Source organism: Pogona vitticeps, chromosome 3, assembly GCF_051106095.1.
Source record: "Pogona vitticeps strain Pit_001003342236 chromosome 3, PviZW2.1, whole genome shotgun sequence".
Lineage (NCBI taxonomy): Eukaryota > Metazoa > Chordata > Lepidosauria > Squamata > Agamidae > Pogona > Pogona vitticeps.
Genome location: NC_135785.1, coordinates 203,861,705 through 203,889,301, shown reverse-complemented (window position 1 = coordinate 203,889,301; position 27,597 = coordinate 203,861,705). Strand labels below are relative to the sequence as shown.

At 41.0% G+C, this 27,597-nt stretch overlaps 1 protein-coding gene across 3 annotated transcripts in view; it reads left to right on the top strand.

Moving 5' to 3' along the window:
- ITSN1 (intersectin 1) overlaps nt 1-27,597 on the top strand; it is a 119,233-nt gene that overhangs the window by 21,887 nt on the left and 69,749 nt on the right. For 2 of the 3 annotated variants that reach the window (XM_020796196.3, XM_020796201.3), the window contains exons 2-8: nt 731-790; nt 4,198-4,290; nt 13,170-13,233; nt 14,582-14,742; nt 17,626-17,805; nt 20,920-21,013; nt 25,787-25,887. In XM_020796196.3, coding sequence (XP_020651855.2) covers nt 763-790; nt 4,198-4,290; nt 13,170-13,233; nt 14,582-14,742; nt 17,626-17,805; nt 20,920-21,013; nt 25,787-25,887 — 721 coding nt within the window. In that variant the 5' untranslated portion in view covers nt 731-762. The remainder of the gene's footprint in view (nt 1-730; nt 791-4,197; nt 4,291-13,169; nt 13,234-14,581; nt 14,743-17,625; nt 17,806-20,919; nt 21,014-25,786; nt 25,888-27,597) is intronic. The other variant, XM_078388901.1, reaches the window with a different exon arrangement.

The following is a 27,597-nucleotide window of genomic DNA, read 5'->3' as shown; positions in this document are numbered from 1 at the left end:
GGGCGGGGCGCACTCACGTGCACACATGTGCAAAGGGTCGAGGGTGCTCAGTGAGCGGGGATGTGCACTCGTGTGAAGGGGCAGGGGGACACGCGTGCATGCGCGAAGGGGCAGTGTGGGGCAGGGTGCATGCGGGGTGGGTGGGAGATATGTCTCTGCGGCCCAGGCCATGGACCAGCACTGGGTTGCAGATCGGGGGTTGGGCCCCCTGCACTAGAGACTAAAGACGGCTCTGACAGAGTTTAAATGAGATACAATTTTAAGGGATACTGTCTATCACGGGAGGTTGAGTTATAGTTAAGTGAGGCTTTGAGGCACAGAATTATGCTGTAGTCGTGACTAAGAACTGAAAAGCAGAAGTGAGATTTGAATGGATTGGTCCAGATGAAGACAGAGCTGGGACAACAGGATATTATGTGCCTATGGTGAGTCTGCAAATAAAGCTTAATAGTAACTGTGCCTTGACCCACATGTGGTGGAAAGATTAGAAGGACTTTGCTGAAGCCTAGAGAAGCCATTCCAGGTAGATATTCAATAGTGTTGGGAAAATAAGATAGATGCTTCTTAGTTGTGGGAATTTTGTCCCGGTTATATTTACACAACTTCTTTTTTCATTTTCAAAAAGTTGTTACTGAAGTATTATCTTTAATCTTCAATGCATGATACTGTAAGTTGAGCTTCAAATATGCTGCTGTATCAGTTTGTCTCAATGTATTGTTCTTTATTTCAGGCATCCATTAGTGAGTTAAAGGTGATTAAACCATGGCTCAGTTTCCAACACCTTTTGGGGGTAAGCATGTAGAATTTTCTGAGGTTTCTTTTTATGAAATTTCAACAGCACAAGTAAAAATTGATTAGGTGTGTAAAGCAAAATACCCACAGGCTCATCTTCTTCACATGTAATTACAGTATTCAGAAAAAAATAACAGTCATATATCAATTAGTGCAAGGATATTTATGTTAGTATAATTATAATTGCTAATAACTTTACATTTAAATTCACTCCCAAGCCACTATCTGGTTTTGGCTCCTAATCATACATGCTATATATCCCATTCCATTCATATGTATTTTATATATACCCAGGATCCCCAAAAATCATGCATCTAAAGAAGTAGACTGTTAGCTATTAAGTGCATTTCATAATTTATTTACAGTGGTGCCTTGCTTAATGGGCGCTCCGTTTAACGATGAAATCGCTTAGCGATGACTTTTTTGGAGCGATCTTGCGCTTCGTTTAGCAATGGTCCCTATGGGCGGGTTTCGCTTAGCGATGGTTGGGACCATTCTTCGCATAGCGATTAAATTTTGGGTCCCCTGTTTCGCTTAACGATGGTTTAAACAGCCTCATGTTTGCTGTTTTTTATATGTTTTTCTGTTATTTATAAAGTTAAAGTTTGCTGTTTAAAATGTTTGAAATCATAAAGTGCACTTAATAAACCCCTTGTTAACCAAATTTGACTTTGTTCTAACTCTTTTTTAATTTGTTGTTATATTTTCCCCCCATTGAGATGCATTGTATAGGTTTCAATGCATTTCAATTGGGGAACCGCGTTTCGCTTAGCGATGTTTCCTATTGCGATTTTCGCTTAAGGACGGCAATTCGTTCCTATTGGAACAGATTATCCGGTTTTCAATGCATTTCAATGGGAAACCGCGTTTCGCTTAGCGATGAAATCGCTTAGCAGCGATTTTTTTTGACGAATTAACATCGCTAAGCGAGGCACCACTGTATTTATTTTAGTCTTAAAGTTTTCTTATTTTACAGCAACAGGCAAATATGGTTAGCCTATGGAAAGTGTTTAGCAAAGCAGTTTACTGCTTACATGTATTCAAGTGTTTTTGAGTGGTTGTAGGAAGTCACAGTGACAGGAGATGAAGGCACCAAGGATTAGGGTTCCTCGCATTTAACTCTGTCCTTGTCTGGGACCCATGAGAAGCGAGAGGTTTTTTTAGATACCAGTTGTATCTCTTGGCTTATTGAAACACCTAGTTATTCCCACAACAAGTGTGAGGGCTGAACAAACCGTATACCTTCATTGTGTGGTTTTTTGTGATGTGTTCATCTGGCACTCTGATTATCTCTGGAGCCAGAGTCAAGCAGCACCATTTGTTCTAAAGAATATTGGCTTGATACACAAACATGCCCTTTATATCCTGTGGATAGATCAACTTGTATCAGACAGTTTTGGTGGGTGGGGATGCTAAACTGAATGAAGGTTACTAATGGAGCACTTTCTTCTGGAATCTAGCCAACCTGTCTGAATATGACAGCCGGTAATCAATTCTGATATGACATGAAGGTCAGGATTTTTTTGCATCCTTTTCCCTGAGATTGAAAAAGTATTTATGCTGCCATTTAAAGTTTTTTTTTTACAGGAAAGATAAGTGACTTTAAAGCCATGCTAGTGATGCACCTCAGCATAAGATGCTATTTTCTGACATTTTGAAGAGGACATTTTGTCTTCCTGTGTTGCTAGTTGCTTTTAAAACTGTATTTGTAGTCATGATTGTTTTAGTCACCAGAACTGCATTTGTAGTGCCACTGGTGACTATATTTGTGGATTTCAGAACTTCAGCAGCAAGATGTATCCAGTTTTGCATGCAGCTTGTATCATCAGTCTGCCTTATTGGTAGATCTGCAGCAAGGAACTGCCCATAGTGGTCTTGTGTTGTCTGTAATATTTGGTGGAGTTCAGCTTCTTATTTGTTATCTCTGTGAATGCACACTAATGGGTTAATCTGCACTTGCGCAGAGGTTTCCGGAATCTTCTAGAGCTTAGCACTTGTTTGCCGGGACCGCCCCCTAGTGCACGTGGTCCGCCTGTCCTGGCTAGTGCCTCACTGAGGTTTCTTCTCTCAGATGTGCTGCATTCGCCTCCTGCATTAAAAAAGGAATTTTCTTGTTAGAGATCTTTGGATAGTGAGAGTCTTTGTTATTCCTTCCTTCTGCCACCCCCCTCCTTTAATCCCCTTTCTTTATTTTTGTTTGTTTGTTTATGGCCTCCTCTGGACCATTTAAACGGTGCACTTTGTACCCCAATAAAATTCCATTCACCAACAGCCACGATTTCTGCCTTTTCTGCTTGGGCGAAGCTCACCAACCAGCTTCTTGCCCCTTTTGTTAAAAGTCTGCAAAACAGGCTCTTAAGCTAAGGCAGCAACACCTACAGTCTTATTTGTGGGAACGTTCCCTTCGTCTCATACCAACTATGGAACCTGCACCACCTTCTCAGGTTCAATCAGTTTCTCCAGGAGCCTTTGGTTCCGAATTCGAAACCTAAGTCTAGGACCATTACTAAGTCTACCACGGGTGCTTCAACGCCGAAGTCTACACCGGTACCAAAGCCTCCTCTGGTACTGGACAAACACTCCAAACCTAAGAAGCCTAAGAAATCGTCCTCTGATTCTCTATCCTCCAAACATCAGGAGGACAAGACAACCTCTTCTATCCCGCTACAAGAGCAGCAAACTCTATGCCTCAATTCCATATCTGTGGAAGATGACAATTATTTGCCTCTGCCTTCAGGCCAACCACCTTAGCCTCTCTTGGCTCAGTCCCCCTCGTGGGGCTGAGGTTACGGTACTGTCTCGTTATGACCATTCAAGCCCTTCGGGTTGCTCTGTCTCTTGAGTGTCAGTCATACCCAGCTTCCATTGCTGATCTGCAGGCAACCTCCGCACAAGCGGACCTGAAAGGCACATTATACAGGTAAGCTTGTTAATCACCCTTTAGTGTGCGTTCAGAGAGACCACAAAGAAGAAAGAGAGGTTACTTACCTGTAACTCTGGTTCTTCGAGTGGTCATCTGTGAATTCACACTTCCTGCCCGTCCTCCCCTCTGTCCGTCATGTCTGTTTCATTTTATTCACCAGCGATCAGTTTGGGAATTGAGGCACTAGCCAGGACGGGTGGACCACGTGCACTGGGGGGGGCGGTCCTTGCGGATGAGTGTTAAGCTCTAGAAGATTCTGGAAACCTCTGCGCAAGCACAGATTAACTCATTAGTGTGAATTCACAGATGACCACTCGAAGAACCAGAGTTACAGGTAAGTAACCTCTCTTTCCTTCAGCATCCCTAGGTGGTTAAGCCAATTGTGCATGAAAATGAGAAATACCTCAGTGTCTATATTTTATATATTTATATTTATTGAGTATGCTTTTCATGTCTGATCTTCATTTCTTCCCTTTGACTAGGCAACCTGGACATCTGGGCCATAACTGTGGAAGAGAGAGCTAAACATGACCAGCAGTTCCACAGTTTGAAACCAGTATCTGGATATATCACTGGTAATGCCATAATCATTGTATTCAGTTTCTGTTGTAACAATCCACATTGCCGCACAATTTGTTGTTTCTCTTAGGTGAGTAGCACTTGCCCCAAGATCAAGCATCTAGTAGAAAAGCTAGGAGGGCCATTAGTCCTGGCAGTTTCAAAAAGAGGAAGCCAAGGCCCACATGCCTCCTGTTCTGCATAAATAAAATGGTTACAGTGATATTTTTACAGATGCTTAGAAACAAATCACAATTCCAAAGTAATTACTATGGAACTTTTTTTTTTTACTTTAAGATTGAATATCAAGTTACTTTTTTTCATTTTAAAATCTGATGATTTTACAAGAACCTTGTTAAGGAAAATGAAAATTCATGGGAAAATGTGTTTGATTCTTACCAGCACTTGGCATCCCCTTTTAATTGAGAATAGGAGAAGGAGCACACCAAACATGTCATTTTCATAACGAGTAGCAGTTCCCCGTTAGATTAAATTTATTTTTAAAGAACACATCAGTGCAAAATAAATCAGCTAGTACCTATTGTTTCTGATAGCTAACTGGAACCATAGAATGATATACAGTACTTTCTAATACCAGATATCGCCCAAAATCCTGTTGTGCAGCTATATACAAACAACTTGAGGTTATGCCTGTGGTTGTGCAGTGGCTGAGGTGGAAGTGCAATTCCCAAGTCACTTTTTCTGGTACAATTAATTATGCTGGGGACATGTAACCAATTGTGCAGTTGCATGGTGTAATCTCTTGTTGCCGGTCATAATGCTCGGCACATTTACACCAGCATAACAACATTGTGCTGGCCTGAACAGGATACTGGTCATTGGTGACAAATCTGGAAGGCAATCATTACATGTCCTGTTTGGAAACCTTCAGACTCTCGTTGCCAGGAATTTTCTGTTTTAAAATGACATAGAAATGTTGGAATTATCATTCCTGTTTTTTACATACAGTGAATATTTTCTGCATGTAGGGGTTGATGTTCTACTAGTTCCCTTTCAAAATAATTCCCCTTAAGTTAGTTCTCACCTAGAACCATCAGTCAAGAGAGAAAGCTCCTAATTTGACTTGCTAGCTTTATACCCCCACCCCACCCAGTTTGAAGACTTCAGCGCTGCAAATCACCTCTTGTGGAGGGAAGAGAAATCTATGCCTTTGGTAAATCCCAGGTTCTGGGCAAAACCTTAACTCAGTCCTTTGCATTACTAAAGAAGTGAGTCTTGGCAAACCTCATACTCATAAAATACTAATGAGCAACTATTGCTGTTTCTTTTTGCGTACCCCTTCTTCAAGAAGAACTGTACAAATACCTGTGTAATTCTCAAGCCTTTCTGTGGAAAACAGGTAGAGAGCAACCCCTATGAACCTTATTTACATACTGTTGCACCTGCATGCAGGGTAGTGCAAGCATTGGAATCACTGGAATCATTCTGAGAATTCTGATTCTGTGATCTTGCTGCCTGTCATCTACCTCCTTTTTCTTAACTTTGTCCAAAGAATCACTCATCACACCCAGTTCTTCTAATAAAACTGGTTTATTATTTAACATGTCTTCATCAATTTTTGAGTACAGTGGTGCCTCGCATAACGAGTGCACCGTTTAACGACGAATTCGCATAGCGATCCGTTTTTTGGGATCGCTATTGCGATCGCATACCGATGCTTTCTATGGCCGAAGATCGCTTTGCGACGATCGGTAAGTGTTTCACTTACCGATTTTCGCTTAGCAATTTTTTTTAAAACAGCTGATCAGCGGTTCCAAAATGGCCGCTGGATGCTCAAAATGGCCGCGCGCAGCATTTTCGCACCCTGCCCTCGCTTACTGAGGGCGCGAAAATGGCGGCTGGATGGGGAAACATCGCAGAACGGTGAGTTTTGGGCCCCATTGGAACACATTAAACGAAGTTTAATGCGTTCCAGTGGGTTTTTCCGTTCTGTATAGTGATGTTTCCCCATAGCAATGGTTAATCCGGAACGGATTAACCTCGCTATGCGGGGCACCACTGTATTATTTACCATCATCCAAGTTCAACAATAAATCATAAATCTTTGTTATTAAAACTGAGTATCTCTTCATGGTATGACAACGGAGAATGACTGGTAACATCATGACACCATTTGGGTTTGGCACACATCAACTCTGGCATGTTCTCTGACCACTTCAAATTTCTGGATTGAGTGTCAAACCTTCTTGGCGTTCCCCCTTTATCGAGTCATGTACTGTTCTCCATCAAGGTCTGAAGGGGCTGGGCCCACAGGATTTCTCTGGACTCACTATACATCTTTGCCTTTTTCTTCTCTGTTCTTTCCTCTTTACCCATGCTTTGTACTCTTTCCTTTGTTTTCTCTCCTCAATCTCCCCCCAGCAAGGTGGCTTTCTATACATCTGTTGTCTCCATTCCCTTTCAACATACTCACAGGGTACTTTGAATTCCACCCACTTTTCTGTCCAAGGGTTTTCTTGGATCAACTCTACAAGTTCTTCTTTTTCCTCTACTTTCTCCTCTCTTCCCCAACATGCTTCTACCTCACCCCCTGCTTCTTCCCCTTTCTTATCTTCTTTTCCCGCCTGATTTGCACCCCCTTCAGTCTCTTCCTTTATTTCTAATTTACTTAATCCCCTTACTATAACTCCCATCTCTTGCACTTGTTGGCGTGGGGCCAACTCCAGAGGCTTTATATGGCTCTTGCCTCTCCAAAAGCTTGGAGTTAGATTCGGATATGAAGCTTGTAAGAGCACTCTGTTTGGGGAAAAAACCTTGGAACTAAAGACAAGTTACCAAAGAGCCTCTTATCTGGCTGCTTCAAATCTTCCCACTTCATTAGCAGAGTAAAGACGCAAACGTGAGAAAACGCACAGAGAGAGTTCTGATACAATGTATAACCTTATGTATTAAACTTGGTTAAATATATATACATGGCAACATGTACATTGCCATAGACATCTCAGAGCAAAATTATATACATATTCAAGTAAAGCAAGTGGCCACCAGGCTCACAACTGAGTGGCAAAGATCTGTTCTGACTCTTGCACAGAACAGCTATCACTGCACATATGGCAACTGATCACCGTCAATAAGCATTACGTAAGCTTGTCCCACCTGTATGCTCTTAGTCATCCACTGGCTTTGACCTTACATGCATGGCTTCACATTCTCTAGTACAATATTAAATTTAACCCCTTGTTCACAAATCCTGACGGTGCTTCTGTCTTTATTTGAGAGTTGGACACTCTCCTGATACTGGTTGAGGTGACTCTTCACCTCACAGATTGCCATATTAAGGGTTTAAAAAAGAGTGCTGCTTATATACCGCTGCCCCGTAGTGTTTAAAGCTCTCTCTGGGCTATTTGAATTTAATTATTACCCAGCAAGGTGGGTAATAAATTTATCAACCTTGGAAGGATGTATTAATAATAGTAGTCATTAGTAATACATTGTCATTTTAAACTGTAAATTGTTATATGCTATGTTGTTACCCACCCAGAGTAGTCTATATGACTAGATGGGCGGACTATAAATGTAATTAATAAATAAACAAATAAACCTTGAGACAGGACTGAACTCAGGTCATGAGCAGAGTATTCAGTGCAGTACTGCACTTTAACTACTGAACCATGAGGCTAAGTGATAAATGATAACAATAATTTTCTTGAAGGTTTTCATGGCCAGGAGCCGATGTTTGTTGTAGGTTTTTCAGACTGTTTGACCATGTTCTAGAGGTTTTTCTTCTGAAGATGCCAGCCACAGAGACTGGCAAAATGTTAGGAAGAAAAACCTCCAGAACACGGCCAAACAGCCCGAAAAACCTATAACAACCATTAAAATAATTGTCTGCTTAAGGTGATCGTTCACTGTAAGGTACATATTGTCTAAAGAATGGCCACTGCCATGTGTCCATAATACCACTAGCAAATAGTAGTTTCTCCACACTGATGTGTGTCTCCTAAATAAGCACTGAGTGTAGGAACCTGACTGCAGCATGGTATGGCAAAACCAAGAATGAACAATCTTATTTGTGCTTAAAATATGTTTGTACTGCCTTTTGAGGTGAAGTCTATTTGAGGCAGTTCATGAGATAAAAATAAAATTTCACTATTTTATAAACAAAAAATTCTTATTCTTTGCATTCATTATATTCACCAGTTATATTCTAGGGACAAATTGTAAATGTTGAGTCCTAGCTTCTTGGACATCTTTGTGCTTCATTGCATTCTGTCTGAATCACACATAGGGGTCTTTTGGCGTTTGAGTGAAACCTCATTGGAATATTCTAGAGCTCAAAGGAAAAAGACCCATTAGGGCAATCCCTCCTCCATTGCGCATGCTCCTGCACCTAACAACTATCCTTTAGTTCCTTTTAGAAGCCACAGAGAGAACTTATTTGAACACATCTCTAGAGCAGTTTATACCTTACCTTTGTTCATCATTGCTGTGGTCCATTTCCTTCCTTTGTTGTTCTCACCATTTTTATGTGTTTCCTAATTTTTTAAATTAGTATTTGCTGTCCATCTTCTTCTTCTGAGTCCTTTCCACCTTTTTGTGGCCCCAATGGGTCCTTTAAAAAAGTGTGCCAACAAAGTCCTCCCCATCAATTGACGTTCTAAGTGTTTATATTGCCTCAGTGAGGGACACAAAATCCTAGCCCAGTGCAATCTCAGATTCAGTTCCATCTTTGGGAAAAGTTGTTGTAGGGTGTAGGATCCTTGTCTCAGTAGACGTTCTCCATCTTACCAGTATCAGTGTGTAACACTCCCTCCAGACAAGCTGTCATGGAGGTGATCCAGGGAATTAAAACCAAGACAAGCAGAGGAAGAACGAAGCTGAATCAGAAGTGATCAAAATTGAAAGTCTACTACTGACCTTGAGATTGCCGTTCACAACTGCTTCCTCTACAGTCTGTGGAGAAAGAAAAAGATGAACTCATATGTCTTGGGTCTGCTTTGGAGGAAGAAACAGTGTGCCTCCAGGCTGAGTTCCAACTGTCAGCCAATTCCCAAGTGGAGTATGCAGTCAGCAGGCTTTCTTCACTTCAAGAACTACCGCTGAAAGCTGAAGTTTTCCCTAGGAGCAAACATTCACATGGTTTGTCTCTTGAATAAGTCTCCCCTGTTTGGGAAAAGATTGCACTATACTGAAATTTTTTTCACAAGACCTGTGTAACATACAGCCCTGCTCTCACCTGTCTGTCATAGCTGGGCAGTGGAACATCAGCCAATGAGGGGACGGAGGGTGGTGCAGAAGGGGGAGGAGCTGAAATATAAAAGGGGTGTGTGAGATGAAGAGGGGGATGATGGAGAGATTGAGAGATTGAGAGTTAGTGATGAGCATGTTTGAAGGCCTGTGAGCCAAAATAGTCAGTGAGGAAAAGTCTGTGTGATTCAATGAATGAGAAACAGTGATTTACAACTTGATTATCTACCTGTGATTTACTCATTTTATTTGATTATATCAATAAACAAGTTTTGTTTTGGAAGAAACACTTGTCCTTTTTAAATATTGATTATAATTGGTGGCAGCAGTTGAAGAGGAAGAGTAGTGAGCACTCCTGGAGGTCTGAGTGGATAGAGGCTTCAGAGTGGCCCGCTACAACCTGCCACCAACAAGAGGTTGAACAGGATCTGATGTACCCACCACCATATTTCTACAGCTTCATGCCCTATTACTACCCAGGGCTTGCATGACATTTCCCCTCATCCTTCTATGAATGTACTGGGGCTTAGCAAGAGAAGACCCCAAGCTGTCTCTTGGGAATACCAGTCTACCCTTTCATAGTGTCTTTTGGTATGGGGACCCAACATCAAGATGGCTGGGGTAAGGGCATGGAACTCCCTTTTTAATCTCATGGAGCATGAGCAATAGGCCCCAACAGGCTACACAGAGGTGAACAAAGCAGGCTGCCCACCTGCTGCTATAGCATGAGTGCAATCACTTGGTATCAAAATTGCCATTGCCTGACTAATTTTAAAAGGGTCTTAAAAGAATGGGTGCTTGAGCCACATCCTGGTCTGAGATCAAGTGCACACTTTGATGTTGAAGCCATTGACACAGAAGAATACAGAATGTTCCATCTCTGTCCTCTACATCTTCTGTATCTATGGACTATTCAAGCACACATAAATGATGCTATAGCCACTTGCCCTGGTCTCCATCATGGTCCCAATCACTGAAGCGGACCTGACAAAGCCAGCTTGCACACTGATCCTGAGTCCCATCTTCGATTTTGGTATTGAAGAAACCTAAGAAAACCAGACCAACTTCATGCTCCCTGGATTGATCCTCAGAATTGGAGTCCAATCTAAAGCTCCTAAACATCATGGCTGATCAGCAAGGATGGAAACTCAGGGAGACACTACCCAGACTCACCTCTCCTCTGCAAGGACATCCTGTCGATGGCAAAATGGGTCCTAATCATAATTGAACATGGTTATGGCATGAAATTTATATCTTTTCTCCTGATAGATCCTTGGCTTCAGGGTATCTACAGTGGCAGTGATCTTACACATGCCTACAAATGAGATCTCTTCAGGCCTGGTATCTGGCCTCTTTCAATATGTTGTTGGACAACAATTCCAAACTGCTGACTTTATCCTCTGAACTAGCATAGCAACTCCTCTGGTCGCTTGACAAATCCAGTTTAACTATGGAAGGGCATTCAGGCATCTCAGGTCCAAGATTCAAGTTACAACAGATGCAAGCTTGACAGGATGGGGAGCACTGTCCTCTGAAGATGCCAGCCACAGAGACTGGTGAAACGTTAGGAAGAAAAACCTTAAAAACACTGCCAAACTACCCAGTAAATACGCAATAACCATCGGATCCTGGCTGTGAAAGCCTTCAAGAATGTAAGAAATTATAGTGCTGCCTTGACTTACAAACTTAATCCATATTGGAATGGTGGCCGTAAATCAAAACGTTCGTAAGTCAAAGCACCATTTCCCATGGGAATGCATTGAAAACTGATTAATCCGTTCTGGCTGTTTTTTGTCGTTATGTCATGGCACGGTTCATATGTCAAAGCATTAGTTCCCATAGGAACTAATGCAAAGCCGGTTAATCTGTACTCTACCACTAGGGGAAGAATATTTTCTGTGTTTGCAAAGGCTTTTTTTTTCTTTTTTCTTCTTTTGACCTAAGATGAACTTAGGTCAAAAAAGGGCAGGAAAGGTTTTTTTTCTTGTTTGTAAGTCAAAGCTGCATTTGTAACTCAAAGCAATATTTAGCATCCAGAGCTGTTCGTAACTCAAAATGTTCATAGGTCAGGGTGTTTGTAAGTCAAGTCACCACTGTACTTACCTGTAACTGTGGTTCTTTGAGTGGTCACCTGTGAATTCATACAACCTTCCCATCCTTTCCTCAGTCTTCCATACCATTGTTATAATAGACAGCGTTGGACACAGAGAATTGAGGGTAACCATTAGGCATGAGGACATGTGCAGTGAAGGAGTGGCTGCCCTAGTAGTATTTTTTCCTTTAAGCTCTGGAATGTTTTGATGAGGTTTCACCAGGCATAGAAGCACTCACATGTTTGAATTCACAAATAACCACTCAAAGAACAACAGTTTATTTATTTATTTAACTTATATGCCACCTGCTCTACCCAAAGGTCTCTAGGCGGCTTACAACAACTAAAATACAATAAAAAGATAAAACAATTAAAATACAATTAAAATATATACTCTAAATAGTGCCATCAGGACCCACAGTTACAAGTAAGTACTCTGTTATTTCACTGTAGAATGAGTGTTTATTAAATTTACCTGAACACAGACTCTGGCTGAATATTTAATCTGTCCCTGGAAGGAATTAGGGTTTGTTTGGACTTCTGGAATGTATATTCATGATACTAATTGAATTCTACCCCCTCCCCCTCCAGAATAGGCCACGTGTTGTCTCATTCTGTACCTACTAGCCATTTATTTTGAAGAAACATACCATTGTATTTTCCCATTCTCCATTCTATTTAAAATTGTAATTCACATATTAAGTAGGAATGTTTCCTGTGGAGAAAGTGTTTGCTCTCTTACTTCCATGAGACACATAATTCTGATAAAGAAAAAGCTGTTAAAATGTACTAGGCAGCAGGAACCATATGTTTCCTTTTCTTCTGTCTAAGCTGGTATTAGTGCAGTGTGAATTTCCGATTGACTGAAGTGCAGATACTTCTGTTTGTGACAATGTAGAAGTCCTGTTGGGAGACAAAATATTTATTACACAAGTTGCCTTCTGCTTGCAGAATTGTTGGATACAACCCATTATCTCAGTACAAGTATTTTTTAATATCTGTGTTAAAATATAAGGCCAGAATCCTATTAAACATCCACTGTGTGGAAAGTTCCACCAATGTGGTAATCTATGTTTGATCTGTGGGAATACCTGTACATGTTGTGTGATCCTTAGTGGAGGATTTTTATGACATTTCACATTTTCTCTGCAACCTACATTTAAACCCATAAACATGTTCCGACATGTTTATGAGTAATTGGCTTTTCTCACCACATTACTCAAACATGTTTAAACCCACCCATAAACACAAACATAGGTTGCAGAAAAAGTAAAACATGTCATAAAAAACTACACCTGTTGCATTATTATGGTTGGTCACTTTTTTCTGAGATTTACAGTGGTGCCCCGCATAGCGAGGTTAATCCGTTCCGGATTAACCTTCGCTATGCGAAAACATCGCTGTACGGGGCAGGAAAAGCCTATTGGAACGCATTAAACTTAGTTTAATGCGTTCCAATAGGCGCCAAAACTTACCCCTCCAGCGATGTTTTCGCTGGTCTGGCGGCCATTTTGGAGACGCCGAACAGCTCGTTAAGCGAGGCACCACTGTACTTGAGATTTTGACAACATTCCTTAACTCCCTTCTCATTGACAGGTGATCAAGCCAGGAACTTTTTTTTCCAGTCTGGTTTGCCTCAACCAGTTTTAGCACAGATATGGTAAGCTTTTACTTTTCAGCAGCTTTTTATGTGCAGAAAAATTGAAATGTCGTGTGGCTTTTTTTTTAAAGTTTCAGCTGTTTTATTGCAGTTATGCTACAAATCTTCACGATAAGTTGTTTTGATAAAATAGAGGAGCACTGTAAATAGCAGGCAAAGAACTGGGATGCCAGGCAATTGGGTAGACAGTGTGAACAAAAAAAGAGAGAGAACATTATGAAATTTCAGGTGGCAAGGTGAAAAGTATATCAGGAAATTAAATTCAGTGAGCCCTACTCTTGAGTAAATGTGCAAATAAATATATAAAAATGGGTCACATTTTGTTGAATGCTGTCTACTCTGTCTGATAGCAGCTTTTCAGGCAGAAACCTTTTTTCGTCCTCTTGCAAGAAATCCCTTTTAACCAAGGACATCAAATATGGGACCTTTTGTGTTCACAGCTTGTGAGCACTTCACTGCTAAGCTATGAATTCTTCTTTGTAATTGTAAGTGTGCTGAAGTTTTGAAAACTGAGCAAAAATGAGTGTGTAGTCTTAAAGACAAAGAGGATATGTGTCCTATTGACACTCTAGGGTTGGGATCCAGCTTTAAAATGTTTTTATATCCAGACAAAAGCTGTTCTTTCATCTTGGAATAGATTAAATGTGAAGAGGAGGGTGGGAAGAATTGACGAGTAGGGAGTATTACACTATTCATTTTGTAGCCCTTTCTGTGGGAAACCATGTCAAAGTAATCATTTCCTGTACTGTACTCTGTAGTTCCTTGCTTCTTGCTGTAGCAAAACCCACTAGTGGCACTGACATCTGGTTCAATTTTGAGAATGTTTTGAATTTAAAAGGTGACAAAGCAGGCTTGCTTAAGGGCAGATTAGTGTATTAAATTGATGACCAACAATGGTGCTGTTAAGGAATTGTTTTAAACTTGTGGATTTAAAGAACAGTGGCCAGTATCATGTTACATCGCTCTGCCTGTTCAACAGGAGTGATGTCACCAATTGTGGAATATTGCTCTCAGTGAAAGAGTTCCTTTTCAGCTCAAATGCAGTGATACAAACGCAATGATAAAAAGTTGGATGTGTCCCAAATTTCAAAGGGGAAATATTTAATTGGTGGCTGCCTGCTACCACCAGCAAAGTCACTGCTGTTGCACAAAGTTACACAACAGGATACTTGCTAGTAGTCAACTGTTGAACATGGTTAGGTTATGACAAGGCTTAAGTGACTTATGGTTTGATGGGTATAATTATGGTTGCCACAATTTGGAACTGGAAACTTTTGATTCCATTAGCTTTTAGAACGCTTTGCAAGGTCTTTTTAAACAAACAAACAAATGTCTTTTGATTTTGTAGGGCACTGGCAGATATGAACAATGATGGGAGAATGGATCAGCTGGAGTTTTCTATAGCTATGAAACTTATCAAACTTAAGCTGCAAGGTTATCAGCTCCCTTCTGCATTGCCTCCTGCTATGAAACAGCCTCCCATTGCCATTTCTAGTGCACCAGGGTTTGGTAAGAGCAGATTTATTTTATCTTTGCTGTTAATACTTCTGAACCATGATCTAGTTGTCATTCTTTCAACATACTGCTATTTCATTTAGAGCCTATTTTAATAAGATTGTAGTAACTGTTATGATTTGTACTTCAGCTGTGACTCTCTTGGTTTTTTCTACCTCCTTTACAATTCTTGCATCTTCCCCTTCTTAAATTCACAAATGCCTTATTAGCTGTAGAGACATTGCAGGAAAAATATCCTCATGCATAATTTTCTTGGCTGTGTCCTATGACTTGTATTCTAATATGTCATGTCATCTTTCTAGCCCTAAGTCTCATGGTCACTGACACACATTCTACAAAACCATATACAGTGGTGCCTCGCATTACGACGTTAATTCATTCCAGCGAAGTCGCTGTAGAACAAAAATGTCGTAATGCGAAAATAAAAAGCCAATTGAAATACATTGAAACCCCTTCAATGCATTCCAGTGGGCTGGAAACTCACCGTCCAGCGAAGATCCTCCATAGGACAACCATTTTTGGTGGCTGTCTTGTGAGGAATCCATCCCAGAAAACAGCGGGGAGCCATTTTATTTACCCGGTGGCCATTTTGAAACTGCCGATCAGCTGTTGGAAAATAGTCGTTTTGCAAAGAATCGGTTCCCGAAGCAGGGAACCGATCATCGTAAAATGAAAAAACCCTATTTAGACCATTGTTTTGCAATTGCAAAAACGATCGCAAAAATGTCGTAAAGCGGGGCACAACTGTATCATTTTTTGCTGGGCATATGTTTTGAACCTTTTGAACTAAGTAGTTTATTTTACTTCTTGTAGTGTTTCCTGTTGGTTTATTTAACATAATAAAATTGGTGGTTTGACTTGTTTTTATACTTGACCACCATGAATTGCTGGTTTAGATATCAGTTCTCCAGAACTAGAGGTTGGAAGTTGAGTTCCTCGCTGTGCCTCCATTATAAGGCCTGGACTCAGTGATCCCTAGGATCTCTTCCAGCTCTGCAATTTGAAGATGATGGTTCAGATCTACCAGTATGATAGCCTGTGCTCTGTGTGAAGCTTTTGTACAGTATGTTGCTGTTTAAAATGTGTGGTGTACTCACAGTGGCATGAAATGTATCCTTTTTTAAAGCAGATTCTGAGGTATTTTTTGGAAGCTTTGACTCTGATTTCATGGAAGATTTTCATTGGAGTCATATCCTTCCTTCCTTGATAATTGCTGGATCTTTGAAGGTTGTTTGGTCATTTTGTTTTCTGTTACAGCTAGCAGTCTGTTGTGCAGCTAGGTGGCTTTTTGAGAAGATGATATTGAGTTCTGAAGCATGTCTTCTCTCACCATGCTCCACTACTGTTCCACCCTTTTCAGCTGCTTTTATATTGATAATAAAGCAAACAACAACCCCATTTGCTGTTCCTGATTTAAAAAAAAATACTTTTGAGCACATGCAGTTTTACATTTTAAATATACTTATGTCATATCATTGCCATTGTAGAAATGAAATGGAGTGTTATCTCCTGCCCAGATTGGAAATACATTTACTTGGGAACAAGTACCATTTTACTATAGAGAAGAATGATGTATCTTGAAAGTGAAAATAATGCCCTGTGCGTCTGTAACTATATACAATTGGTTGTGCTCTGCCTGTAATTTTTCCCCCTCAAAATAAAATATGTATGAGTTGCCAAGAGTTTGAGTCAGCCCTGTGGGGCTCCATTTAGGCTTTTTGCCACGGCTCTAGTCCTTTCTGTTCTCTTGAGGGTCATATAAGGAGACCATTTGGCTCTGTGATTCAACCCCCAAGCCCCAACCCTAATTGTATTTTTATTGTTATTGTAGTATCAGAATTGCAGGACTACTTTGGATATAATGCAGACTCTTCTTTCTGTGAGTTTTGCCTGACAGACAGACATCTAAATGTGCCTCACCTGAAGGGCCTCAGATGGAAGATTCTGAGACTGAGCTAGGCCCACCTTCATGCAAGCTTCCTGTTCCTGCTAGTTGGGAGCATTCTTTATGAACAGGAAGCTAGGCCTAGCTCAGCCTCAAAACCTTCCAACTGCAGTTTTCTCCCAGGTGTGCCACATTTAGATATGTGTCAGGTAGAATGTCCAGAATGGAGAATGTTGGCATTTGCAGTCCAAGTGATATCCAAGAGATCAGAAAATCCTATTCCTATTTATTGAACAGCTGACCATTGTTCAGCTTGAGCCTTCTTCACACTGTCTTTATTATAAGGAGGTATTTGACACTTTTGCTTCCATTTTTAAGTAGCAACAGCTGATCGATATGTCTTTGCTCAGGACAAACTCTCCTTAATTGGTTTAGTGGGGGGGGGGGAGTCAGTGTCAAGCTAGTTTATGAAGTTTTCTTTTGTCAGTAACCCACAGTTAAGATAAACCACCTTAGCCCAGGTTTGAATGTGAGAATAAACTTTGGTTAGTTAAAAATAAACAGGCTTTTAGTGTCTTTATGGCTATGCTAGAGGAGCAGGGAGTATGGAGGAATTGATGAGCCCAAGGCAGTCTAAACCATAGTGTTGCACAAGAATGGGAAAGCACTTTCCACCCATGAACCAAATTCAATTTCAGGGAATTCTTCAGGGGGTGCATTCCAGTGAACCAAAGTCAAAAGGAACTAACCCTTTAAAAAGACATTATACTTAAAAGAGACATTATAGAATGAGGGAAAGAATCCACCAAATAATGCTGACCTGAGGAGATCAGAGAAAGCCCAGAAGGCCATATTTAAACCACAGGAGAGTTGACCCAAGGAACCAACATTGTCCACCTCTGGTGTATCTCGATGCCTGAATGAGTGTGTGTTCATGTATGCCTTTTGTTTGTAAAATATGATAAAGAGAAAATTGTGTCTGTTTCTTGTAGGTATAGGTGGTCTTCCCAGTATACCTCCTCTTACAGCTGTTGCTCCAGTGCCAATGGCGCCCATTCCAGTAGTGGGAATGTCACCACCTTTAGTATCTTCTGTTCCTACAGCAGCCGTCCCTCCCCTGGCTAATGGAGCACCTGCTGTTATCCAACCTCTGCCTGCTTTCAGTCATACTGGTATGCTGAATTACTGGCAATTTTGCAAAACGGTGTGTTGTTCTCCATATAAATGGGAAAAAACTAGAAGGTGCTATGAATATAGCTTTAGAATATTCAAAAGAGAACCAAATTATGCTTTCAAAATGGCATCATCACATGTATGAAGTCAAGTTACTTCTACTCTGAGCATTAAAGCTTGGAATAGCTGGGGTAGTTTGCTGAATTTGTTACATACTGTTTTTTCATTTACTATGTTATCCATAATATATTGTTGAAGCTTTATAAGTTGAAAAATATTCTGGAAATTTTAGATTAAGCATGCTGGTATTTCAACAGTATGTTATTTGGAAATTCAGAATTAAAAAGTGGTGTCCTTAGTTAATTAAGTATATTACAACAACACTGTCGCTTTTACAGTACTACATTTGTTTAATTGTTACTTTTCAAATTATGTTTAAAGTTTAATACAGAGTTACTTCCCAATTTATATTCAGCTTTAAAAAAAATTCTTGGGTGTAAAAAACTGGTTTGTATAGCCTTCTCAGAGATAAAGACTTGTTGCATAATTAAGGGTCATCGAAGCTAACGACATGAATTTGACCAAACTCCGGGAGACAGTGGAAGACAGGAGGGCTTGGCATGCTTTGGTCCATGGGGTCACGAAGAGTTGGACACAATTTAACGACTAAACAACAACAAACATAATTAAGTAAACATAGGATTTTAATGTCATTACATAGGTATGTCATTTAACCCAGGGAGCACCCCTTTCCACTAATTTTCACACTAATGGATCACACATTTCCCAGGGAGCTGCAGGCACCTCTTTTCAAGTAAACCTTTCACACTTCTTAGTACTGCTAAATTAGACTTTAGCCCAAAGGACAAGCAACCCCAAGTTTTTGGGGTTGCCCCTTTTACTGTGGCCCAGCCAGAGCATCCTTTGTTTCCCCAATCTGGTGTCTATTTTGTATTCAGCTACTGAATGAAAAGATTTCTCTTTCAAGCCCTGCATGACGTGGGTATACGTTTTTCTGTTTGTAGACTGCTTAATATCTTTTAAGGTATTCATAAAATTAAAGGAGGAGAGTTTAGTTCTGAACAAACAAGGGTTGTTTTCAGGTAACAGATAAGGTAAGAAGGGAAAGGTAGATTTTAGGTATAACAGATAAAGAGCAAAAAGATAGTTAAGTATAAATATATTTTTCTATATTCAGATTTGGAATATCTGCTTTCACAAACATCCTACACAGTTTACTCTCAGTAACAACTTTCGGTTCTCTTTCACAAGATAGATTCTGCCATTTAGTCTCTCTCTCTCTGACTACTTTCTACCAATTATTCAACACACCTTTACACACTCAAAACCAGCTCTCTCAATGACATCAACCTCCCAGTCACTTGTCAGTCACCAGTCAGCTCTGCATTCAACATTCTGTCATCATCTTGCCAGTCATATTAGCACTCAGTCTATATATCTATATTATCTAGGTGTTCACGGTCATTCATCACACAAACCTATTCTTCTCTGTGGATCACACAGTTGGGTTTTGTACTAAAACAGAACCTATCTTGGAACATTGCAAAGCTAAACTGATTTTTCGGTGTGAGCCTTTCCCACACCCTCCATCACTCATGTACCAGCAAACTTAGGCAGAAACCTTTTTTTGTCCTTTTTGCTCATGTATTTCTCTGGTTAATTCTGTTTTTGTCTTTTATTTACCTTTATTTATTAATAATGTTCTTTGTTTCACTATAGTTACCTGTTCATTGGTTGTTGTAGGTTTTTCAGGTTGTTTGGCCGTGTTCTGGAGGTTTTTCTTCCTAACATTTCGCCAATCTCTGGCTGGCATCTTCAGAGGAAAGGAGTTAGAACTTTGTGTTCTCGTGTAGTGTGTGGGATAGTTGAGTATTTGTAGCTGTGGGATCAGCTTTTTCTCCTTTTCAGGAGATTGGGTGATTATGGTGATCAGCGTATTTTTTGTTATGGGTGTATTGTTGTGATAAGGGGGGGAGATAATCTGTCACTGTAATTGATGGGTGTCATTAGGTATGGGTGTGTGCAGTGATCACCAGTCCTTATGGCTGGGTAGAGTTCGTTGACCTCATTGCAGGCTGTATTTTTCAGTACTGGGCGCCAAGCTTTGTTGAGTTTTAGACTTCCTTCTTTTTTGTTGAAGCTGTGCAATACACCCACAACAAAAAACACCCTGATCACCATAATCAACCAGTCTCCTGAAAAGGGCAAAAAGCTGATCCCACAGCTACAAATATTCAACTATCCCACACACTACACCAAAACAAAGAGTTCTAAACGCCTGTTCTCTGAAGATCCTTTCGGACTGGCAAAACATTAGGAAGAAAAACCTCCAGAACATGGCCGAACATCCCAAAAAACCTATAACAACGATCAGATCCCGGCCATGAAAGCCTTCGAGACTACCTTTTCATTTCTTGTTTGTTTGTTTGTTTGCTTGTTTCACCATGTAGCAGGCTTTGCCCATTTCCTTAGCCTTATTTAAAAGTCTCCTCCCGTTGCAGGACCTTTCCATATGCTCATCTCCTTGTGAGAGGTTTTGCTAGGGACACAAGTCTTTGCAATGGGAAGAACTGGGTGGAAAAATCATCTTGAGCAAACATTCTTCCTTTAATGGAAAATGAGGAACCTTTATTAAATAGATAAATCCACATTTCAGTTGAAATTTTGGTTTTTAAAACTTGAATACCTTTTAAGAGATAATTTGCAAATCTGAATAATTTGTCATTTCAGAATAATTGTATGTTGATAGACATGGGAATCTCAGAATTCACAAACTGCACCCCCCCCCAGGAATTCCCCCAGCCACACTTGGGGCTTTAATCAAGACATTAAAGTCTTGATAGATGTTTTCAAGTTCTTACGCTATTGAATTCTGACTCTGATCGACATATTTGTCCTACGGAAAAGACAGGGAAAATGGGCAGGACTAAACTCTGTGGGAATTGAAGGGGATTATAGAGATGGCAATATCTGCCCATTAAGCTCTGCACAAGAAGTCTGGGGAAAAACACCCTACTGTTAATACTATTATATGTTTGACTGTGCTTAGTATCGAATTCCATTAAACTTAAAACATAATTGTTATATTTCAGCCACGTTGCCAAAGAGTTCTTCCTTCAGCAGGTCTGGTGCTGGTTCCCAGTTAAATGCAAAACTGCAAAAGGCACAATCATTTGATGTGGCTGGGTAAGTATGACAAATCCTTATGCACTTTGGTATTACTTTCGCCATAGTACAGTGGTACCTCAACTTACGAACTGAATCTGTTCCAGAAGATGCTTGAAACTTCAGATGGCCGTAAGTCAAAGCACCATTTCCCATTGAAATGAATTGAAACACGATTAATCTGTTCCACCTGTTTTTTTGGTTGTATCTTGAGGCGCCGGTTGCAAGTCGAAGCATTCGTTCCCATAGGAACCAATGCAAAAGCGGTTAATCCATCCACTACTACTAGGGGGAGAATTTTTCTTCTTTTAACCTAAGATGACAGGTTTAAAAAAGGGCAGGAAAGGATGGAGGGAGGGAACAAAGGGGAAAAAAGGGGAAAAAAGGAAAGAAAGAAGGTCATCAAAGGTCTATGCTCAGATCATAGGCACGCTTTATTGTTCCAACAAACAGACCTCTCAGTCTATTTTACATTTTAAAATTACAGTCTAATTTTCACATTTAATTTTAATTTAATATTACAGTATAATCTTCACATTTTAAACCCACACTGCAAGACCCATTAGAGCACAGAAACATAACCCCCCACCTAGCCCACACCCACGCTGCAAAAACCCTGTACAGTACATACAGTACTCACCCAGAACAGGCAATCTCTCTGTTTTAAAAAAGAAAGTCAAAAATCCAAAAAGCAAAAATGAAAAAAAAGCAAAAAAAAAATACAGTACAGTACTAGGCAGTACCAGGCAGTCTGAAGTCTCTTTCCAAACCCACACTCTCTAACCACTGGAGTGAAAGAGGTACAGAGAAGCAGCCTCTTCGCTGACCAATGGTTAACTGAAAGCACTTCAAATTTCCCGCTTTCCCCGTCTTCCCCTCCCTTTTTTTCCTGGTCACAAGTCGAAGCAACATTTTGTGACCAGAGCTGGTCATAACTCAAAATAGTCGGAAGTTGGGACATTTGTAAGTTGAGGCACCACTGTAGTCCTGCAGTTCCTCAGACATTGTTCCTGTTCAGTTTGAGGAGGCTACTTGTAACTATCTGGTTTCAGGGATGTGCCTTTGGAGTACAATAGAGCAATTCAAATGCATAATATCTGAAGCTAAAGAATGCATTGCTATTGAAAAGCATGCTTTTGTGTAGGATGGATCATGAATAGTGTGAAGTACATATTGTATTGCACATCTTTTTCTGTGTGCTATAGAAATGCACCTAAAAAGAGACAGTCTTCAAAACAAGTGATAAGGTGTGGATACCGTCTGGAAAACCAATTATAGCAAGATATGTTTGTAAGCCCTCATCGTTGGTTTAGGCAATACATAACATCTATTCTGTTATTGGATGTTAGAGAATTCTTGCATATTGTTATTTTACCACTGTCTGATGTCTTTTGTCAAGCTCATACAAAAGTACATTTGTGAGGGTTCGATATTAGGGGCTTATGTCACACTCAATAAAGTACGAGACGGTTTAAAATCAACAGCATTGTCCTCATTTATTAACACTTCAACATTAACTGTAACTTCTTTTTGTATTGGGTTTAAAGTCTCTTGCCATCTCAACCTCGACTGCAAGGGTGTCCAAACATTGCTAACAAACGGGTTTAGTTCGTCAAAGTTCCACAATCCAGATAAAACCTTCTCTGTAACCGGTGGTTCACTTTCTTCTTTCTCGTCGGCTAATAGCGGAAGGGTCTCTTCATCTCCGCTCCAACCCCAGAATGGGGACCCCTCTCTCGGACTGGCCAGCCACGGTCCGGGAAGACTCCCATCTTCTGGAGCTCCGCAAGATGCCATGTTTTCTTGGCCTCGAGCTCCCTCGCCACTGCCTCTCGCTCCTCTCTCAGACGACGCCTCTTGCTCCTCTCTCAGACGACGCCTCCACTCCTTCGCTTCTGTCTCTCCCTAGTAAGACAGACGCGGTTGCTGCCCTTGGTGTCTCCGGCATTCAGCATCCTCATGAGGAACCTTAACCTGTTCCCATTTGCGGGTCCAGGGATCCTGGACCCATATCATCTCCCAACCGCCCGGGATGTCATCCCGCCTCTCCCTTATATCCCCCTGTCCCCACCTCTATCGATCCTCCCCCTTTTCCCGCCAAATCCTCACCAGTTTGTACTGACACATTTAACCCCTTCATTTCCCGTATCAGATTCTGGGTATCTACCCCTTGATGTATTTGATCCTTTCTTCCTCTAAGCTCCTCCAATTCTTTAGTGTCCACCTCCTTGCTTTCTTTTCTAGGTGGAGAAGGTGGAGGTGAGGTCTGTGTCTCCTTAGATTGTGCTGGGAGTGACGGCACTCCTACATATGCCTCCTGTACCTGTCCTGGGGTCTCACAATATCTTAAATAAGGCTTCTTTTCTCCCTTTCCGTCCTTGCAGCAGAAATCCATTGTCTCTTGTTGGGATACAGTCTGTGCCATGGAGCCAGGATGTCTTCCCCACCCCCCTTTATTCTGTCTGTGGTGTTAATATATGCCTCATTTTTCTTTCCTCCCCCCCCAAACATATATATTCATAGTTGCTGTGGAAATGGAAAGCAACTGCTCGTTTCCTCAGTTGTCATATCAGCCTGCTGTGTGTAATTTATTGGGTAAATTCAAGTGTTTCATGTATTATAATAAGTAATGAATCTGAATTTTAAAGAAGGAAAATTATGTTCTGTCTAAAAGTAGACTGAGAACTTTACACAGAGTAAAAAACTGTTCTTTGCCAAAAGTATCTTAGAATAAATGGAAAAAGGAAGAAATAGGGTTGTGCAGTGCAGTTTAACATGTACAGGTTTGAGCACATTGATTGCTTTTAACATGAATGAAATTTGGAAGCACTGTGATGGGGCACATGGTAAATTATGCAGCATTGTTTTATTATGGATTCAGGCTGGGATTGCAGTGGTAGCCACGGTGGACAATATTGATCTGGAGACAGATTGGGGACAACTGATTCTACAGGAGCTCTTAGAAGCCTTGATTTATTTCATGGGATCTTTTTTGGGAAGCATCAGTAAAAATGCAACATATCTGTCCATTGGCAAAGATGAACCATTAGAAGTTATCCAGGTGTGTTTTTGCTCTAGCTGCTAATATGCTTTTAAGCATAATTCAAGGTAAATGTTATCTTGTTTGGATCCAGCATAGCTTTGGGAAGGAATGGACAGTGTCTAGAGCAGTGGTTTTCAGTTTTGCACACCCAGATGATCTTGGACTAAAACTCCCAGAAGTCTTTACCATTAGCTGGTCTAGAGATTCTGGGGTTGCACATGACCACTTGAAGATTTTAAAAGGTCATACACCACCATTCCCAAATATATATTTACATTATTTATAATGCTCCTTCATGTTCTCTAGAGCAGTGGTCCCCAACCTTGGGCCTCCAGATGTGTTTGGACTACAACTCCCAGAAGCCTTCACCACCACATCTGCAGGCCAGGATTTCTGGGATTTGAAGTCCAAGAACATCTGGAGGCCCAAGGTTGGGGACCATTGCTCTAGAGGATAGTGCAGGAATTTTAGAAGTTGGGAATGGACCTAATTGTTTTAAGCCCTTTTAAAGACTTGAAGTGGCCAGAGGTTTAGAAGCTTTGGGTAGCTCACCATTGGGTTAGAGCAGATACCAGAATACTGTAGAGTCTTTTTGGTGATGGAATTAGGCTGCCCAGTTCTGGTGACTATGGAAACTTAGTTATAGTTGTATGGTGTTAGATTTACAGACCATGCTTTGTACCCAGTGGGCAATCATTTTTGAAGCATGTTTGCAGAATTTGGTTTGTAACAGCTTTTGATCTGTAAACTGGCAACTGTAATACAGCTGTTGGAACATACTGCCCAATAAATACTGCCCAATAAATATTGGAATCCTGAGTACCTGGAAAAACAAAAAGCAGCTAAATAATTGTAAACCATAAAGTTTCAGTACATTTGGAAGCACAAATCATAGTTTAGTATGGTCTGTAAATTGAAACTCCCTAGAATTCTCGTTTGAAATCTTCAAATTAAAACTTCTGTCTGCTTTTAGTTATTTATTAGATCACATTGGTTCACAAAATTTTTAATCTGTGATTTTATCAGCTGGTATTTGTAACTTATTTTGATTTTAATGAAAATAGCATGGTTGACAATTTGATTTGTTTGTATACTTTTTAAGCATTGCCTGGGTAACTCAATGAGTTAGACCTGACCAAGCAGGCAAGGGTTGGGTGTTTGATTTCTCACCATGCCTCCCGAAAAAACAGTCAGCCTGTGTAGCCTTTGGCAAGCTCCACAACGTTAGGATGCCTTCAGAAGTGAATAGTACTCTATACCTAGAAACCTCTAGAAATGGTTGTTGTAAGTCAGAATCAATTTGACACTTGTTGGTATTTTTATTAAGTGAATTTGCATGGTAAAAAGCAGAAGGGAAAAGAAGTCAGAGAAGACACTGAAGAAGAGAGACAGTTATGAATAGGTATTAAATAAACATTCCATTCTTATAAAAAGACTGGTAAGAAGAAAAGTTAGAACAAAAGTTCTTGGCATAATATTAAAAGGAATATTACTTTAGACTCCCAATTATGAATGGCAAATGTGTTAATTTTTTTAGTGCAACAGAGGAACATACTGATTACAACTGGGGTTCTTAATAACTCATTAAGTGGTGTTAAATCTAAAGAAAAAGTGAGCAGCTATTTCAAAAAGTTGATCACAAATAAGAATATGGATTAGTTTGAAACTATTGTCCCTTGTTTTATTTTGTCATGTTGGAGTATGATGGAATGATAATGAGATACAGTAATTGTGTCTGTTTGTAATTCTAGTGCACCAGCAGCAGCAGAATGGGCAGTTCCTCAATCATCACGTCTGAAATACAGGCAGTTATTCAATAGCCATGATAAAACAATGAGTGGACATTTAACAGGTATTCAAGCATGTTTTCATTTTAAGGAACAATTTAACAGCTTTTTGCTTTGTGGTGTCTGTTATATGAATTAGGGATTATTTATTTACAGTGGTGCCTTGCTAGACAGTTACCCCGCATTAGAGTTTTTTCGCTATTTATTTATTTTATTTATTTATTTTATTTATATCCCGCCTATCTGGTCAATAGACCACTCTAGGCGGCTTTTTGCAATCGCTATAGCCATTCGCAAAACAGTGATTCCTATGGGGGAATTTCGTTGGACAATGTTTGCTCCCTGCTTCGCAAACCGATTTTTGCTAGACGACGATTTTGACAGCTCCCTCCACGCTCGCAAACAGGTGTTTTCAGGACCTAAGCTTCACAAGACAGCGATTTAAACAGCTGATCGTTGGTTCGCAAAGCGGCTTTCCTATGGCCAATCTTCGCTAGACAACGACGATTCTTCCCCATTGGAACGCATTGAACAGGTTTCAGTGCATTCCAATGGGGAAATGCTTTTCGCTAGACAATGATTTCGCTAAACAGCGATTTCAGTGGAATGGATTATCATCGTCTAACGAGGCACCACTTTACAGTGGACCCTCGACTTACAGATGGCTCGACTTACAGACGGCTCGACTTATAGACTTCTCTGGCCGCAGAATTTAGATTCGACTTGCAGCCGGAGAATCAACTTACAAACCAGAAAAAAACCAAAATGGAACAAAAATAGAATAAAAACTGCCAGTTATGGGATTAATCGGTTTTCAATGCGTTGTAGGTCAATGGAGATTCGACCTACAGACTTTTCGACTTGCAGCCACCGTTCCAATACGGATTAATTCCTTAAGTAGAGGGTCCACTGTATTTATTTATTGGATTTCTATCCCGCCCATTTAGACCAAATGTCTACTCTGGGCGGTTTACAAATTTAAAAATAATAAAACCAATAAATATATACAGTGGTGCCTCGCTTAACTAGTGTTCTGTTTAACGACGAATGCGCATAGCGATTAAGTTTTTGCGATCACAAGAGCAGTCGCTTTGCGGTGGCCCCTATGGGGAAAATTTGCTTTGCGATGATGCCGGGGAAGCGCTTCCCCATGATCCTCCCAAAGGCCCCGCCGATCAGCTGTGCTGTGAGGGGTGGAGAGAGAGAGCGCCGAAGCACAGCTGATCGGCGGGGGTTTGCGAAGATCGCGGGGAAGCCAGCATCGCAAACCCCCACTGATCAGCTGTGCTTCGGCTCTCTCGCTCTCTCTTCCCTCACAGCTGATCGGGGGAAAAGAGAGAGAGCGCCGAAGCACAGCTGATCGGCGGGGAACTGCTTCAGCGCTCTCGCTCTCTCTTCCCCCCTCGCAGCTCCAGCCTCGGCAGGGAGACTGAGGCGCCACCTCAGTCTCCCTGCCGAGGCTGGAGCTGCAAAGAGAGCGAGAGAGCCGAAACACAGCTGATCGGCGGGGGTTTTTGACACTGGCATCCCCACGATCTTCGCAAACCCCCGCCAATCAGCTGTGCTTCGGCTCTCTCTCCCCCATCATCCGAAGCCCTGCCGATCAACTGGGCAGAAATGCGGGCTTTGGGATGATCGGGGGGAAGCACTTCCCCCCATCATCCCGAAGCCCCGCCGATCAGCTGGGCAAAAACAGGGCGTTTGCGATGATCGCGCGGAAGCAAATGCCCTGTTTTTGTACAGCTGATCGGCGGTTCCAAAATGGCCACTGGGTA